Source organism: Physeter macrocephalus, chromosome 2, assembly GCF_002837175.3.
Source record: "Physeter macrocephalus isolate SW-GA chromosome 2, ASM283717v5, whole genome shotgun sequence".
In the NCBI taxonomy this organism is placed as follows: domain Eukaryota; kingdom Metazoa; phylum Chordata; class Mammalia; order Artiodactyla; family Physeteridae; genus Physeter; species Physeter macrocephalus.
Window position 1 is genome coordinate 130,573,740 of NC_041215.1, and position 19,352 is coordinate 130,593,091.

The 19,352-nt window shown below is 40.2% G+C and overlaps 1 protein-coding gene across 1 annotated transcript in view; it reads left to right on the forward strand.

Annotated features, from left to right (window-relative positions):
• CAB39 (calcium binding protein 39) overlaps window positions 1–19,352 on the forward strand; it is an 87,938-nt gene that overhangs the window by 46,957 nt on the left and 21,629 nt on the right. The window contains exons 3-4 of the mRNA XM_024124492.2: window positions 16,310–16,474; window positions 18,813–18,931. Of these exons, the coding sequence (XP_023980260.1) occupies window positions 16,310–16,474; window positions 18,813–18,931 (284 nt within the window). The remainder of the gene's footprint in view (window positions 1–16,309; window positions 16,475–18,812; window positions 18,932–19,352) is intronic.

Genomic DNA, 19,352 nt, shown 5'->3' on the forward strand with positions numbered 1-19,352 from the left:
AGTTGGCTTCCATGGGAGATCGCAAGGTTCCTGTCTCTGGATGTGTATTGGTGTGGGCTAGGTGGTCACTTAGGTCTTTTAGAAGGAATTCAAGCTTTGTACGATTGACACATTGTTATATCCAACGCCATATTTTGCAAGGTGCCTTTGTAGAGAATAGGCCTCCGTCTTATTTTGAGGTAGAATTATTTGTTGTTGTTATTCTCACGATCCACATGAAGAAAGAAAGCTCTTGTTTCCTAGGACAGCTGTTATATTCGAATCAGAGGTGGTATTCACTCCTAGCTCTGCCAAACCCATGGTAAAATTTTGTCTGTTTCTGCTTTATTCATTATATCCATGGGCATTTTCTCATTCATTTCTTGTGATCTTGTAGACAAAATGATAAATATAACATTTGAGTGTTTCTTTCTTTCTTTGTAGTGTGTTGATGTTTTTACTTGTTCTGTATGGTACACAGTTGCCATATTAAGACTTGTCTATAATACAAATAGATTACTCCCTTAGGGACTGTGCCATACCTTTTAAAGAGAATTTGAAAACTACTTTCCTTATGCTTTTAGAAAACACGGTTTATCTTACCATCCCTATTTTTAGGTAATTGGGGCATGGGAGTGGGGTGGAGTGGAATTTGTTCTTTCATTGCTGACAGCCCCATGGATCTGCATACATAATGACTGGTTACACACTCTGCCCACTGCATGCTATGTAAAGAAGGTATAGCTGCCTTGCTCAGCGTATCCTTGGTTCCCTTCATCACTGTGAATGCATGTGTTCACAGTGTCGAATAGCTATATTCACTCATTTCACAAGAGGAGTAAGTTTGCTGGCATATTTAAGAGGGGGGAAGGGAATAGCCTTTTCATAGCATAGCCATTTAACAGTGACTCATGGTTACTAAACTTGTTTAGAGTAATCTTTGACACCAGAAAGTTATTAATAGGATTTTTTTTAAGTCCATGATCTTTCAGCTTAGTATAGTCAGACATTTTCTTTAGTAGAGAGGCACATATGTGTGTAGGATTTTTTTTAAATTTAGAAATTAATATGATAATAGAATTGGTCTCATTAGTAAGTATTTGGCACCAGCAATATTTCTCAGTTTACTTTTAGATTCCATCTCACATCCTTTATCTTAATTTACTTTAAGAACTTCCTTTTTTAAATGAGATCATCTAATCCCTTTTTGAGAATGAATTAATATTTAAGGCAGTAAAATAGATTGGTATATATTTAGTGGACTTTGTTTAAAATGATTCTTTTGCTAAAGAGTGGGTATAAAGAAACTCAAAAAAAAAGAGAAGAATATAAGACAAAATAATAAATGATTTAAGCTCCCTCCTCAAAAAATCTGGGTTCTTTGAGGCATTTCTCAATAATAATAACTAGTTACATGTAAATTATACATGTAAATTATAATATAAGTTACATGTAAATTATACACTTGATTGTGTAAACTAATAGGGAACAGAAGCAAGGAAAATTCTGCTTAATCATTTCAAAATTGTTTCTAAAAAAGATGACTATAAAGAATGATTCGCATTTGAATTATGTTTCCTTATGCTGAGTTCCATCCTTACAGTAGTTAGCAGGACAGTTTTTTTTTGCAAAAGATAACAATAGGAGTAATTACTGTCATCACTTCCATTGTCATTGTTTGCAAAAGATTCCCAACTTGATTGAATCCATAGACATTTTAGTGCCCTTATATATATATGGGCAGATAGATGGACACGTGGATCAAGTTTTGTCCCTGTTCTTAAGGAGTTTATAATCTAGTAGAGGAAATAGGTGTGTAAAATAATATAGTGTAGAGATACTTGGAGGTATGAGTGAAATTCTGTGGGAACCAAGAGGATAAAGCAGTTACTACCTCTGTCAGAGACGGGTACATTAGATAGCATTAGGTGACATTTGAAGTGGTTTAAAGGTGTTTGGCAGGCAGAGAGTGAGAGGGAACAGAATGTGAAACAGACTAAAGCATGGCATATCCAGAAAACAGTGACAAGTTTAGGGTGACTATAGGAGTTACTAGAGGAGAATGGTAGAAAGTGAAGCTAGAGATGTAGATTGTGGTAGATTGAAAAGCGCCTTATATACAACCTAAAGATAGACTGAGGGAGCTGAAGAAATCTGTGCTGGTGGTTGTTGTCCTGCTTTGTTTTAAATCTTTATTGTTAGATAATTTTTAATTCACAGGAAGGTGCAAAAAAGTATACAGGGTGATCCCATGTACCTTACATCCAGTTTCCCGCAGTGGTAACATCTTACATAACTATATACAGTATCAAGACCAGGAAGTTGACATTGGTGTAGTCCACAGGCCTTATTCACATTTCACCAGCTTTACAGTTTTGTGAGTGTATGTGTGTAGCTCTGTGCAGTTTTATCACATGTGTAACCACTACCACAATCAAGATGCAGAGCTCTTCCATAACCACAAGGCCCCCTCTTGCTATCCCTTTATAGCCACACCCATCTCCTCTCCCCCATCTCTAACCCTTGCTGGCAACCACTAATCTGTTCTCCCAACCTATAATTTTGTTATTTCAAGAATGTTTTATAAACAGAATCCTATAGTATGTAACATTTTAAGATTGGCTTTTTTGCCCATTCAGCTTAATTCCCCATAGATCTGTGCAAGTAGTTGTGAATATCAGTAATTACTTTTGATTGCTGAGTAGTATTGCATTCCATGAATGTACCATAGTGTGTACATAGGGTAAATGTTTAACCATTCACTCTTTGAAGGACATCTAAACTGTTAACAGTTTGGGCTGTTACAAATAAAGCTACTATGAACATTTTCATACTGGTTTTGTGTGAGCATAAGTTTTCCTTCCTGTAGGATAAATGCCCAAGAGTACAATTCTTGGGTAAGATCATGCTTAGTTTTATAAGAAACCCACCAACGTCTTGCCCGTTACATTCCCACTAGTAATGCTTCAAAGTCAGAGATGGGGTGAGATTGGAAGTGTTGTAAAGATGGACATAATGGCAGAAGATTAACTTGATAAGAGGACTCTGATGACAAGGAAAGCTTAAGGGTAAGGAGGAGAAGCAAGATGTGAGACTAGATTTCTGAGGGAGGATTGAAAGGATTTGATGGGTGTCCACATTTAACTTCAGGTTCACATATCCTTTGGCCTTTCCTTCTACCCACCAGATATTTTTCAGAGCGTGAGTGAATAAACTGTGGCCCATGTCAGCCCATTACTTGATTTTGTAAATAAAGTTTTATTGGAACACAGCCATACCCATTCATTGACACATGGTCTGTGGCTGTTTTCCTGCTGCAGTGGCAGAGTTGAGTAGTTGTGACCAAAGACCATATGACCCACAAAAAGAGAGCTGCCTACATATCGAAAGAAACTTGATAAGATGCTTCTTTTAAAATTTTATTTATTTATTTTTGACTGCGTTGGGTCTTGGTTGCAGCATGCGGGCTTCTCATTGCAGTGGCTTCTCTTGTTGGGGAGCACAGGCTCTAGGCTCGCGGGCTTCAGTAGTTGTGGCATGTGGGCTCTAGAGCACAGGCTCAGTAGTTGTGGCGCACGGACTTAGTTGCTCTGCGGCATGTGGCATCTTCCCGGACCGGGGCACGGACCCGTGTCCCCTGCATCGGTAGGCGGACTCTCAAACACTGCGCAACCAGGGAAGCCCCGTTTTGCCTTGTTTTTTAAGGGTTTTTTTTTTAACCATTTACAAAAATTGAAGTATAGTTAATTTACAATGTTGTGTTAGTTTCAGGTGTACAGCAAAGTGATTCAGATATATATATGTGTGTGTATATTCTTTTTCAGATTCTTTTCCATTATAGGTTATTACAAGATATTGAATATAGTTCCCTGTAGTATACAGTAGATCCTTGTTGTTTATCTGTTTTATATATAGTAGTGTATATGTGTTAATCCCAAACTCCTAACTTATTGCTCTTCCCTTCCCCGCACTGTCCCCTTTGGTAACCATAAGTTTGTTTTCTGTGTCTGTGAGTCTGTTTCTGTTTTGTAAATAAGTTCATTTATATCATTTTTTTGGATTCCACATAGAAGTGACATCATATGATATTTGTCTTTCTCTGTCTTACTTCACTTAGTATGATAATCTCTAGGTCCATCCATGTTGCTGCAAGTGGCATTATTTCATTCTTTTTTATGGCTGAGTAATGTTCTTGTTTTGCTTTTAAAGTTATTGTTCCACAAACGTGCAAAGGGTGCTCTGGAGAAGCAGGCAGGCCATGGTTTCCGGTGTTCTTTCTCCCTTCATCCACTTTTTCAATTTTACCTTATCCTTATTTGTGTATTAGGGTTCTACACAAGATCTTTACTTTGAAAAATGATGGCAGCAGGATTAGGAAGTGTGATTATCAGTAGCCCCCAAAAGCACTTTAAAACCACTGATTTCGACGACCTCTGACGTCTCTTCAACACTTAAGATATTGTGATACCATACTGAGGCATCCCTTCAGACTTAACATATTCAACTCAAAAATTCATTTTCTCTGCCCCAGAATTGGTCTCTCTCTTCCTGACTGGTTTAAGAAATATTGCCTTTCTGGCTCAAAACCGTAGAGTCATCAGATTCTTTCTCTTTACTTAAGTGACAAAGTCCTGTTCGTTTGAAACCATTACTTGAGGGGAGAGGAGGCCGAAATTTACACCTTCTCCCTCTTTCCCTTTTTGTAAGCACTCTGTAGGTAATGTGGGAGTGTGGGTGTGTGGGTACATATGTGTGTGCAAGAGATCTGTGCTTCCTTCATTAAGCCTGATAGTTTTAATTGATTTCTATATTTCTATCTATATGAAGTGTTATGTTTTAGTAATATGTTCATTCCAAAAATTCAGAAAATTCAACAGAGTATAAAAGGCAAAATAAAGCTCATCCTAATTCCACTCCCACATGAAATGACTACTGTTAAGACAGTGGGATATCCTCACAGATTCTCATGCATATTCTAGCTCTCTCCCTCTCTTTCTGGGGCCAGTAAGTTACTAAACACGAGGTCATGCTATTCTAGGTCCTGGTTTGTTTTTTAATTTTTTTAAAAAAATTTTATTTATTTATTTATTTATTTATTTTTGGCTGTGTTGTGTCTTCGTTGCTGTGCGTGGCTTTCTCTAGTTGTGGCGAGTGGCGGCTACTCTTCGTTGCGGTGCGCGGGCTTCTCATTGCAGTGGCTTCTCTTATTGCAGAGCACTGGCTCTAGGCACGCGGGCTCAGTAGTTGTGGTGCACAGGCTTAGTTGCTCTGCAGCGTGTGGGACCTTCCCGGACCAGGGATCGCACCCGTGTCCCCTACATTGGCAGGCGGATTCTTAACCACTGCGCCACCAGAGAAGTCCCTGTTTTTTAATTTTAATGTTAACATATTATTTATTTATTTATTTATTTTTGGCTGTGTTGTGTCTTCGTTGCTGTGCGTGGCTTTCTCTAGTTGTGGCGAGTGGCGGCTACTCTTCGTTGCGGTGCGCGGGCTTCTCATTGCAGTGGCTTCTCTTATTGCAGAGCACTGGCTCTAGGCACGCGGGCTCAGTAGTTGTGGTGCACAGGCTTAGTTGCTCTGCAGCGTGTGGGACCTTCCCGGACCAGGGATCGCACCCGTGTCCCCTACATTGGCAGGCGGATTCTTAACCACTGCGCCACCAGAGAAGTCCGTTTTTTAATTTTAATTTTAACATATTTGCATGTCAGTATAGATCTACTTAATTGTTTTTAAAGCTTGCCATAATCTTCCATTTTATGGGTACACCATGATTTAACCAGTTCAGTGGGATAGCTTTTAGTTCTGATCCTTTGCTATTGTAAATGACACTGCTTGCACTTAACATCTTCGTGTAATTACCTATTTCCCCAGGGTAAATTCCCTAGAAGTATGATGGGTGATTCAGAGGGATTGCACCTTTTAAGGCTTTTTTGATACATTTTGCTAAATTGCCCTCCAATAAAGTTGTACCAGTATATTTTTCCACTACCAGTATATCTTCTAGAAGTCTTTGCCTCTGATAGAAGGGGAAAAATGTTTCATCATTTTAAGTTAATATTATGATAAAGTAGAATATTTTCTTTTAAGGTTATTAACCTTTTAATTTCTGAATTAGCCATATCTATACTTTAAACATTTTACTCTTGCTGTGTTTAAGTGTGCTTTATATATTGGTAAGTTAGGCTTAACAAGTACCTTTATCTATTAAAAATTGGGAGCCAAGGGGAGGGCAGACCCAGTGTTGTACTCCAGCAGATAAACCCTGTACCGCCATCTGTGATTAGACGTCTCACCGTAAGGCCAGTTTGGGATCTACTGAGTAGTTGGGCCTTGTTGGGCCCAGAAGAGGTGTGGGTGATAAGGGCCCCGAGCACTTCAGGGATGTGGTCTGGAAGCATTAGTGGGTGAGTGAGTAGTTCCCCTGGTCTTCTAAAAATGTGTTTTTGTATCACTACTTGGTATCTGAGTGGTTGCCACTGATGACGGTAAAATGGTACAGGGATGGGTACTGTGGAAACATTGGGTTTAAGGCAAGAGATTTAGTATGAAATCTGAATTCTTGGAAGTCTTGAAATAGGCCACTTGTACAAATGTTTGGCATGCTAGTTGCTTTTTTTCCACCTCGTTGTATTTTTTTAAAGAGAAAACAGGCAGTGGGAAGTCTCACAGCCTTAGTTCTAATTGGGGAAATCATTATGGGCACGACGCTTAAAATTTTAAAGTAGTTACTTGTCTCCTCACCCTGGGAGGGGAAGAAGTATAGTTCTGATATTGTAACTAGTGAGGTGAGAGTAGTAGGTGTGAACTTTGGAATGTTGGTTACTGCTTAAGTAGATCCTGTACCTTAAATTGTTTAATTTTAAGTATTTTTTAAAGATACTAATCAGAAATAAAGTCGTTACCAACTGGTTGTTTGTGGAAGTCAGTGAGGCTTCATGGCACAGGATTAATATGCCTGCCCCACACCCTACCCCAGCCTTGACTCTGAGAAGCTCTGCCAAGCCTCAGACTCTTTTCCTCCGTGACTCTGCTCAACTGGGTGTCCCCAGACTCCCACTATATATATGGCTGCTCAGTAGAATCATACAGGGTAAACCACTTCTCAAAATCCGCAAGAAAACAATCAGGAACTTAAAAGTCTGTGTCTCTCACCTAGACGAGTCAGCAGCGTGTGAGTTAGTGAGACACAGTCCACATCATTTTCCAGTCAAGTGAGTGGGCTTCTCATGAGGGGGGCGCTTCTCTCACATGTTTCTCTTCATCACCATGTACTTATAAAAACAGTTGGCTACTGTTAGTAGACTGTACCCATGAAACATAATATGAGGCTTACTGGCCACATAAGTGTAGCATCTGTGTCTCAGAACACCACGTTCTACTGATGAAATGTCCTAGACAATTCAGTCATTTGACAAAATCATGAAGTCAGACCGTGTGTAAATCACTGTCTCAGTCACATTGGAGGGAGGAGGGTATAAAGAAGTGTAAGCAAGCCCCTTCTAAAGCCCTTGAATGTATGTTAGGGAAATGAGAGGTGCAGATGAGAAGATAGAGCACTGCAAGGCCAGGGCCTGAGACAAGGTAGCAACTGCTGTGGCATCAGGAGGGGGGCTGGGCTGTGAGAGGGGAGAGGAGTAGTGTGAGCATTTGGGGTCACTTGAGAAGAGACAGCGCCTCCAGGGCGAGAGAGTGAGAGTAGATGACAGGGCAGAAGAGAATTGGGAGAACCTTATTTGGAATTTGAGACCTTGAGAAATGGAATAGATCCCACCAGGCGTCGGGCCCAGCAACCTTGCATGAGGCCACACAACTGGCAAAATTGCAAGGGGGGACTTGAGGCAAGACCAGCCTTCTTTTCATGTAGGGACCCTTTCCCCAGCACACATACATAGAGCCATCAGCCTGGGGATTACGGAGGGCTGCCTCTTACCTGTGAAGTAAAAGCAAAATAAGAGGATTGATTAGCTTTTAAGACTGACAAAATGATTGCAAAAGAGTACCCTTCACAACCTGCTTCCCCAGATGTTAACATTTTATGTAGCCACGGTGCAATGATCAAATCAGGAAGCTAACATTGATACAATACTGTTGACTAATCTACAAACCTTTTTCAAATTTCCACAGTGTCTGCTATTCTGGACCAAGATCCAATTCAGGATCACACATTGCTTTTAGCTGTAACATCTACTTAGTCCCCTTTAATCAGGAACAGTTTCTCTGTCTGTCTTTGACATTCATGACCTTGACACTTATGAAAAATACTGGCCACTTATTTTGTAGAATGTTCCTTAATTTGGGTTTGGCTGATGTTTCCTCATGATTCAATGCAGGTAATGCCTTTTTGGCAAGAAAGACCACAGAAGTGATGCCGTGCCCTTTGCAGCGGGTCCTTTCAGGAGGCACACGAGGCCAGTAGTCTCAGTACCGTTCATGATGATCACATGGTTAAGAGGCGTCTCCATGTAAAAGTACTATTTTTCTTTTGTCATTTAGTAAGTCTCTTAGGGGAGTGAGCATCTTTGTTTAAAATTTCCCCAGGTGATTCTGGTGTATCTCCGGGGTCGAGACAGGATGGCAGAAGTACATCAAGGTGGATCAAGGAAGTCAAAGATACTTTCCCTAGAAAGTCTTATTTCAGTATGGGGGAACATCTAGTGTAGCTAGATGTTCGGATGTGGAGCAGAGAAAGAGAACTAAGTTCTGTTGTGGAAAGTGAAGCAGTTTTGAAGTATTTGCTGCTGGGAGTAACTGGTTGAAAAATCAATCCAGTTTGAAGGAATGTTTCTGGCTGGAGTGAAAGCAGTTGAACAGCATGAATTTTAGTGAACCAGGTGTGCACAGGTTCCGTCACTTTCTCTACCCTGGGGGCTGAAGTAGAGAAAGTCTTCAGTAAAGGACATCCCACATGGGTTAGGGGAGCAAGAGACCTGGAGCTGTGAGCACGGGCAGCCCTGAAGCTTTCCGTCTTAACGGGACAGGTAACACGGTCATTAAGGAGCCCAGTGGATTGGGTGTCACGATGATCTCAGCAGCTTGACCATGGTACAGTGTGTGAGGAGCTGTAAGTGTGAACTGCTTACTTAGTAGGTGTGAGGAGACAAGCAGGGAGGTGGCAGATAAGGAGGATGTGGGCAGAGAGGCAGAGAACATACTGAGATAACGCAGGCTGGCCAGAGAGGGGGCGCTGAGCAGGGTCACTCATGTGAATGCTGATGAAGGGAACCAAGTGAAATCTAAACAAGAACAGCCAAGTTCATTTATTCTGTATGTGGTGTCTTCCTTCAGTCAGTTCTTGCTGCATCACCTTTTCTGGTGAATCACTTAATTTCGTAATCTTTTCTGATCACCTTTTAGTAATATTTGGTCATGTTTATTTCTTTTTCAAGCTTTTTTGAAGTCAACTTGTTATTGTGTTCAACTTGTAATGGGGAACAGAGCTCACACAAATGGTTGAAATATACATAAAATAAGAAGTTGTCAATTGAAATATGAACTTGATTGCTCTCATGTATCAGGACTGTTAATAAACAATAAAGTTGAATTTTAGTTTTTCTTTTATATCATGCTGCTGATTATCCTGTGTCGATGGTAACTAACCATGGAAATACCCAGGTTTGGAAGTCACTTGTCCCCAGTGCCATTCTCTACTTCTCAGTAGTTTGAGTAGCCTTTTATCTGTTAAGCCCAATTCTAGTCTTTAGCTTTCTATCTGGCAGTGTTTGTGGCACTGGTTTTCAAGGTGTGGTTGGTAGACCTATTTACATGTGTAGACCTGTACACAATACTTAGTTATTTGTTAGAAATCTTTAAAATTTAGGGGGGATGTGTGGGGAGGAGTGAAAGGAGGGAAACAGAAGCAGAAATTAGATAAGCCAATTGTTACCAACTTAGTAAACACTTTGATCTATTTCTCTCATTCCCTTTGTCATTTTGCTCTTTAAAAAAAATGTGAACTGTAAAACATTCAAACAAATCTGAAATACAGAAAGTGCAAAGTGAAAGTATTCTTCTTGCCCCTCCCCATAGGCATATTGTACTCAGTTCGGTGTGTATCCTTCCAGACTGTTTTCTCTGAGGAAACAGGGAGTTAGGTTCCAGGTTCCTTGCTCACCACTGAAACTCTGTCAGGTAGATTCCCTTAACTTTTCTTGGTGAGGTGTTGCAGAGTGTCCTTCCTTCAGGTCCCTGTATCTGCACTACTTTTTTAGAGGAATTCCTTGACTTTATGGTATGAGAACATCACATTGCCCTGCATCCAGCGTCCGTCTGGATTTTATATCCCAGTGATCACGTATACTCCTGGTCAGCCACTCCTCAAGCACGCATGGAGCACCTGCAAGCACTGGGCTCCTAACGGAGCAGAAGGAAACAGACATTAATTAGAAATAGAGGAAGAGCAGAGTCATGTACAACTGTGAGAGACACTATGAAGCAGTACCAGGTAGTAGGAGAATGTGTGATAGAATTGGCTTAGAAGGACTTCTCTGAGGAGGTAGGTGATCACTGAGCTGAGCAGTGAAGGAAGAGTGGGGGTTGGCCAGGAGGTGGGGCAGAATGTGAGCACAAAGAGCATTGTGGGCAAAGGCAACCACACGTGCAGGGACCCGAAAGGAGCCCGGTGTGACCAGAGCTTTGGTGTAGAGATGGTGGGGGCGGAATTGCAGGGCAGGGTAAGGCCAGAGAGGTAGGGTCAGACCATGCAGGGTTTTATGGGCCATGTTAAAAGGGAATTTTCTCCATCCTAAGAGCAATAGGTAATTGAAGCATTTTAAATGCAAAGATTTAAGCATTTTAAGACAAAGGATTTAAGCACAAATCTTAATCATATTTGTGCTATGAAAAGATCATTCTAATTGTGAGGTGGAAAACGGACTGTAGGGAATTCAAGGAAACCGGTCAGTAGGCCCCTTAGTAGTCCAGACAAGAGTTATGGGGACTTGGGTGGTGAGGTGGAGTGTCAATGGATGGATTTTGGAGACTTGGTGCTGAATTAGGTATCGGGGCAGGGTGAAGAAGAGGGAAGAGTCGAGGAGGAGTCCTAAGTTTCTGACACGTTGTAAGAGCATCACTAGTGGCATCTCATTCCCAGAAATAGGGAACAAGGGAAGAACATAGGCTTTGGGGCAAGAGCATGAGCTCTGTTCTAGATGCATTAGGTTTGAGGTACCTTGAGACATCCAAGTAGAGACACTTCTAGCAGGTTGCTTAATGTACTAGTAAGAGAACTGGATTAGAGATAGGAATCTGTGAGGCATCTGCATTTAGGTGTTAATTAAAGTTGTGGGTGTGGATGAGGTCACCTAGGGAGAGATGATAGAATGAGAAGAAGAGGGCCCTGTACTCTGCCTAGAGGAATTCCCAATATTTAAATGGCCCACTCAAGGAGGATGAGCCAAAAAGGAGACAGAAGGAGCAACCAGGGAGACAGGAAGAAAAAAAATAGGGTGTTGCTAAGTCACAGAGGACAGGGAGGAGAGGTTTTAAAAGCAGGTGTAATCAACTTCAAATGCTGCCAAGAGCTCACGTGTGATGAAGACTAGAAATTGTCTTTAATGGCAGGCAGGTCACCGGTGACTCTAAAAGCTATAAAGTACTAGCTGTAGAAGCCTCACGGGATTGGGCTGAAGAGTGAATAGGCAAGAGATGTGGACTGTAACAGACACAGGGAGGTGTTCTGAGAGGCTTAATTATGGGCGGGCAGTAGCTGGGAGGGGGTTATGGAGTCAAAGGAGAGCTTGTTTCGTTTTGTTAGTGGGAATCTAATAGATCATATTTAAATTGAGTTTGGGGGAATGAAGTAAGAGGGGAGGCGACTATGTGAGGAGATAAGGTAACAGACAGGATGAGATCCTGAGAAGGCAGGAGATGAGTGGAATCCAGAAGCAAGGAGGGTTAATATAGGTAGGTGAGTATGACGGTTAGCAGAGGAGAGAATTCGATGGTGTTTTCCTCCCCACTCATAATGTAGGTGACAGTGTCGTCTGCTGAAAGGGAAGAAGAGGGCTTTATGTGTGAATCCAGGGTGCTTTCATCTTAGAAGCACCATAAGTAGCTTTCTATTTCCTTGCTTCTCTCCTCCATTTTTTGAAAACAGCTTTTTTGAGAGACAGCTTGCATATCATATAGTTCACCCATCTAAAGTGTACAATTCAGTAGTTCGTAGTTTATTCACCGATAATGTGCAGCCACAAACAGCACAATCAATTTTTAAAATTCCATCTCCTCAAAAAGAAACCCCATACTTTAGCTATCAGTCCCCTTCCCCCCAACATAGTGAACATTTTGATCTTCATCTTCTGTTCATAGTGAGCACCACTTCTTCATCCTTTGCTATCAGAAAGCATAGAGTATGGTCTGATCTCAGATTTAAAATCATTTCACGATTTCAAAGCAGAGTATAAAGTGAGACACATGAAGGGTTATTAAGAACCTCAAAACTTTGATCTAGTCAGAGAAGCAGCGGGGGCTAATAAGGTCTATGACGTAGGGTCACTGAATAAATACAGCAGATAATATACTCAGCAGACCTACTAAATGTCAGATTCTTCCCGGTCAAAGAGAATCATCTTAAGAATAGAGATTAATAAAATGAAATTGCAAAGGCAACACATGTAATTAGATTATAAGAGAACATTTACTGTTGATAAATGATTTTTATCTCCTGGCCCAGAAAAAGTACATTCTGGGGTACTTAAAATTTACATATGGGATGACAACAAACTGCTGTCAGAAATCTAAGACATTAACAGAATAGGGTAGTAACAGCAGACTCAAAGAGGTAAAGATTCTGCTTACATTGATACTGAATAAGGTTTCATAATGGGATTATTAGGAAGATACTTTGTAAGCATTTAGAAAAGAAAGCAGTAGTCGGTAGAAATCAGCATAGACTTGAGAAAAACGGTCGTACCAAATTAACTTTATTTCATTTCCTTATATTCAGGAAATGTGGAGGAAATAGTATATTCTTATTTTATCAAAGTATTTAACAAAAAGCCTTTTGAATATCATTTGGAAATAAGTGTATGTGTAAGTGGCTGAACAGCCACGCCCAAAGATTATTTATACATCGTTACATCGTTACATCGAAAAGAGCATGATGATTCGAAGGCATACTGTTAGGCTCCATTCAGTTACTTCCTTTTCGGCATTTTGGTTAATGATTGAGGCCATGGGAGGCATACCTACCTGTCAGATTTCAGATGATACAAATATGGGTACAATAGCTGGCATTTTGGATGTCCTTCAGAATTCAGAAATACCTCCACAGTGTTGAATGATGGGCTGTTAATGAGATTAAATTAAATAGTGAGAAGAGTTAAAGCCATCATTGCAGTGTTTATTCCGAAGATCTGGCTTTGAATGAATTATATGATATAATTGCAAAAATTCTTAAAGGTAGCCAGCCCTGAGCTACATTAAATTTGCAACATTTGCGGGGAAATGGTGGTCCGGTGTCTTGTGCCTCATTCCATCTGGATAGAGTTGAAACAATAATCCTGTTTTTCTTAGGAGGATAGTTAAAGTAGCTGAGAGGAGGTTTTTCTGGAGAAGACTATTTAGGGAAGACAGGCAAGCTGTTTTCAATGAGGAGCCTTTATGTGGAAGAGAAGTTAAGATACTGCCTTACCTGCAGTGCAGACCCAGGACCAGCAGACGCTATAGTGAGGCAATGTTTGTTTCACTATGAAATTTTCTAACAGCTGTCTGATTCTAAAGTCTGCTAATCCTGCATTAGTGGACACTGGAAATATTTAAGGTGAAGCAATGTGATCGTTTGGTAAGAAGATTTAGAAGGTTGTAGAAGGGAATACTGTGGACGTAGATGATTCTTTAGGTACCATTAAAGGCTGATGTCCTCTGAGTCTGTGCTAAGTAATCTCCCTGAAGTAATTTCTGGTCATAAATATTTCAGTTTATTTAGCTTTTTATAGCCTTTATGTTTTTCACGTATCTTTAGTAGTCTACTTTGTTGGCTTATTAGCTATAACTGTTTTGGTTTTTTTAGTGGTTTTTTTAGGACTTAACTACTGTATGCCTTTTAACTTGTGGTTTGTCTTCAAGAAATATTATACTGCTTCATGTATAAAAACCTTAACACTGCCCCCCCTTGGAGCTGTTGTTGCCACATATTCTTGCTCTACATATGGCATAACCCCCAAATACAGTTATTTATGCTTTAAACAGCCAGTTGTCTTTTAGAGACTTTTATTTAATAATGGAAAAATCTTTTCAGTTTATCCACATTTCTGTCTCCAGTGCTCTTCATTCTTTTCTGTATACACAGATTTTCATCTTGAATCTCCTCCTACCTGTAGGACGTCCTTAAACATTTCCTATAGTGCAGGTCTGCTGGTGACAAAATCTTCCAGCTTTTCTGTGTCTTAAAAATTCTTATTTCACCTTCATTTTTGTATAATATTTTTACTAGGTATAGAATTCTACAATGACAGTTTCGTTTTGTTTTTTCCCCAGAATTTTAATGACGTTCCTCCACTATCTTTTGACTTACATCGTTTATGTCAAGAAGTCTGTTATTTTTTGATTCTTTGTCTGTAATGTTTTTTCCCCCATCTGGTTGCTTTTAGGATTTTCTCTTCACTGAATTTAAGCATTTTGATTATTCTATGCCTTGGCGTCATTTTCTTCCTGTTTCTTGTGCTTAGGATTTTTTTTGCACTTCTTGGCTCCATGGAATTATAGTTTTCATCAAATTTGGAAATTTTTCAGCCATTATGTCTTCACATATTTTGTCTGTCCTTCCCCTCCTTTGGGGACTGCAGTTACACATGTATTAGACTGCTTACAGTCATCCTGTAGCTCACTGCTGGGCTGTCTTTTTTCTCCCTCTCTTTGTGTTTCATTTTGAATAGCTTTTATTGCTCTGTCTTCACATTTACTAACCATTTCTTCTGCACTGTCTGCTCTGCTATTGATCTCCTCCAGTGTAATTTTTATTTCAGAAATTTTAGTTTTTATTTTTAAGTGTTGATTTTGGTGGGGTGTTTTTATGTCTTCCATACCTTTACTTAACATGCTCGTTTTTTCCCTGAATGTACTGACTATAGTTATAGTAACTTTTAATGTCCTTGTTTGATTTCTACCATCTGTGTCACTTTGCAGGGCTGTTACTGTTGACTGTTTTTCCTCCTCATTATTGGTTGTGTTTTCCAGTTTTGATTCTTTCCAGGCTTGCTTTTAAGCTTTTTGGGGAGCAGAGTTTAGTCCAGGGCTAATTTTTTATAACAGCAGAGACAAAACCCTTTGAGAGCTCTGCTTTATTCCTGTGAATATGAGGTTTTCCATCAGGTTGATGGGAGCCTTGCGTGAGCTCCATGGCTCTGTTCCCTGGCCTTGGGTACTGACTCACATGCATGTGCTTACCAGTACTCAGAGGAGCAAGTGAGTCTTTGCAGGTCTCTAACACTGTCTTCAGTGTGGCTGTCTCCTCTCTGGTACTTTGCCCTGCAAAAGTACCAAGTCTCCTTGGCCTCCATAGATTCCCAGCTCTGTCTCCTCACGTGGAGATTGCCTGTTCCGCCTGGCTTCCCTCTTCCTGTGATGTGGCCTGGAAATTTTCTCCAGGCAGGCAGTGAGCTAGGGCAGTTGTGAGGTTCGCTTCATGTGTTTCCCTTCTCTCAGGAATCACTCTCCTGTGCTACCTGAAGTTCAATGTTTAAAATTCATTGTTTCAAATATTTTCCTCCAATTTTTGGTCTTTTTCATAGGGGAAGGTAAGTCTGACCCTTGTTTTTCATCTTGCCAGAAGTGGAAGCTTTTTAGTGACTTTTTATTTATTGCTAATATTTTAGCTTTGCATTCAAAGCCTCTTTCAGCTTCATTTCTTCTGTCACTGCCTTATTCCCTGCACACCTTTTCTCTGACGGGCCCTGTGCCGCTTCCTCTCCCTCATCCCCAGTTCATGCCATTCGTTCCCCTCAGTCTCCTCCTCCCCAGCCAGTTCTTGCTTGTCGGTGTCTCTCCATTCTCGTGGTCAGCTCAGGTGCCTCTTCCATGTTGTTTCCCTCCCATTTGAGCAGAACTGAACTTTTTCTCCCTGTTCTGTTTCTACTACAACAGCGTTGTTTTCAGCATTCAAGTATACGGGTTGTGAATCTGCCGGCCTTCCCTGTCGAGCACATGTGTCAGTCCCCACATGTGCACACACATGCAGTTTTTGACTCCTGAGGGCCAGGATGGGGCTTGCCCACCTTTGTGTCTTGTACAAGGGTCTGGGGGTATGTAATATATAGAGAAGGTATTTAGCAAGTGTAGGTATGTAACATATGTTTGTGAAAATGAATTTTCTCCTCTCCCCCAAAATCAGGCTACAGAAGAAGTTTCCAAAAATCTGGTTGCCATGAAAGAAATTCTGTATGGCACAAATGAAAAAGAGCCACAGACAGAAGCGGTGGCACAGCTCGCTCAAGAACTGTATAATAGTGGGCTCCTTAGCACCCTAGTAGCTGATTTACAGCTCATTGACTTTGAGGTAAGAAATCAATTTTTTATTTTTCAAAAGCACTATTCATAGTCCTTTTCCGCATGTTCTCTCCTCTGAAACATTTTAAGATTCCTGTTGGGCTCTTGGCTCGGGGGTACTGACCTGTAAGCATACCCGGGCTGCCTGCCTAATTAGCGGGGCCAACGCAGGAACTCAAGGGTATCTCGGACTTACGCCAGGTTTTTCCCCCCTCTTTCACTGCATCGTATATGAAGTTTTTTAGGTATTTGTTATGCCCTTTCATTTAGACTGTATTTAACAAACAGCTGCTGGTTTACATAATTCACTGGTTCTTGGCTCTCAAGGAATAAACAATCTAAAGAAGACCATAGAGTGTTAGAATTTTTGAGGTAGATGAGATCTTAGAGAACATCTAGGTTTTTTTGTTTGTTTGTTTTTAACCTGCTGAGAACTCACTACAGTAGAGATTATATGTGTTTTGTTTGCTTGGCACTGCTTTTAAATATTTAAATGAGGATAACATTAAAACAGCAGGAGGTTTTATACACAATTTTGAATTTCTGGCTTCCCTTGGAAAATTTGGCAACATTGGGCCTTGTAGTCTTGTGTGGCCCCTCTGCCCGTGACGTTGGCATGCACACTTGGGTGTGCCACAGACGGCACAGCTTGTTTTTTCTACCTCGGCCTGCTGCGCTCATTTGCATTTCCTGCTCGTCCCTCGTAGGCGTTTGAGATTGGTGCCCGGGCTTATACAGCCAGATCATCCCATGTTGGATATTTAGTGCATTTATTAGTGAGAAGAATGGTCCTTGATACCAGTCTGAATAAACTAGTCCGAGAAGTGTGTAATGAAGGGCTCTGGCATGGTCATGAGCAGTCTCCTCTTTGACTCTTTGTTATGGCTGTGCTTTGTTTAAGCCCCAGTGTTTATCATCCTGAGGGATTGTATGTCTATTCAGGTACTTGGAAAACCAGGGGAGAAGATGACAGACACCTGTGGCCAGATTCAGTTTTAGAGAAGGGTGGGGAAGATGTGGTTCATAGGTTACTTGAAAGTGTTATCAATAGATAATAAAAATTTATTTCTATCTTTTAGAACAGACAGAACTATGATATTTCCATTTATATAGCTGGTTTCGTATATCTTTAATAGAGTGTCAAATTCCAACAACAAGGATTTTTATCTCCACTGCAAAGGTGGGAGTGCACTGGACCATCCAGTTCCTTCTCCTTCGTCTTCCCACCCCACTCCCCAACCTGGACCCTGAACTTAATATTCATTTGGGACTTTAGAGACATAAATGTAATTTAAAAGAAATGTGTGCCCTTGAGACTGGTTCTTCGAGATTGCCATTACTACTCCTGACCTAGCACAGGCCCCAGGGTGATCTCTAGTGCTGGAAAGCTAGCGTTTCACTCACTCTTCTGCAGACTTGTCAGCCTTATAAAGTAGCAGTTCTGAAACATCTCTTGGGGTCTACTTCTCCATTTGTTACTTTCTTGTGCAGCTTTCTGATTATAAGTTTCACTGTACTGTGTTAACATCTACCTATTTTGTTTAGTGAAGTACAGTGGTGTAACTCTGATCTCTGAACTATTGCATCATGTGATACTTAGTACCTTAATTATCTATATATAAAGTTTTTCCCAAGTACACCTAGTTAAATAGGAGGATATGTCTACTTGCCATTAAAGCTCAACTTCTTACAGAATTCTTTCATTTTTATTACACTAACAGTACAGTTTCTCCTCCTTCCATCACTATAAAAGGAAGCTATATGTATTGTTTACAATACAAGCATCCTATTTGAAGCTGCTTGGGTGGGACTCAGATCCCTGAACAATGTAAGCATATAACAAGGTTTTGTTTTTCATATCTGAGTCAGCATGATTCTGAGAGTTAGAAATCATTGAAATTATGTAGAGGAAGATTTCACTTTGTCAACACATTATTCATGTCAAAAATACTTTACTATTAAAACTTAGGGACTTCCCTGGTAGTCCAGTGGTTATGACTTCACCTTCTGGTGCAGGGGGTGCGGGTTCGATCCCTGGTCGGGGAGCTAAGATCCCACATGCCTCGAGGCCAAAGAAACAAAACATAAAACAGAAGCAATATTGTGACAAATTCAATAAAGACTTTAAAGAAATGGTCCACATCAAAAAAATCTTTAAAAAAAATTCACTATTAAAGCTTAGAATTTGAAATTATGAAGGAAGAAATAAAATAAGAAACTTTAATGTCTGAACATTTTAAAGTCAGATATTCAGTCATAATTATAAATATACAGTACCTAGATTTGAGTTTATTTAGGGCATTTTGGCATTTAGTCAGGCATTTTGATATTTTTGTCTTCCTTAATAGGGCAAGAAAGACGTGGCTCAGATTTTCAACAATATTCTCAGAAGACAAATTGGTACAAGAACTCCTACTGTTGAATACATCTGCACCCAACAGAATATTTTGTTCATGTTATTGAAAGGGTATGTATAAAGTATAATGTAATAAGATTTATATTTTTGACTTGAAAAATAAAAAGGAAAGATGGTCTTGGGCAAAAACAGGATGGTGAATGTCAGAAAGCATTTCCTCTGTAGTTTCATCAGCTCATTTTCCCGTAGTTCTGGAACACATTTCCCTCCTTAAAATTTAACCTGTGAGCTAAACTGAATTTGAAAATGCCCATGGGATTTTAAAGTTAGGTGAATTGTGAGCTTTTAAATTCTCAAACCATACATGACTGAAGAAAAAAAATAAGTCCTCTGTGTTCTTGTTTCTGTTCTCTAAGATGTAAAAACCTTAATTGTTGAAATATCAGCTAAATCATGTATTTAAAGACATCTTCTTTGGACGTACATGCACACTGTACTGCAGTAAAGGCTTCCCAGTAAATGGAGCTTGGAT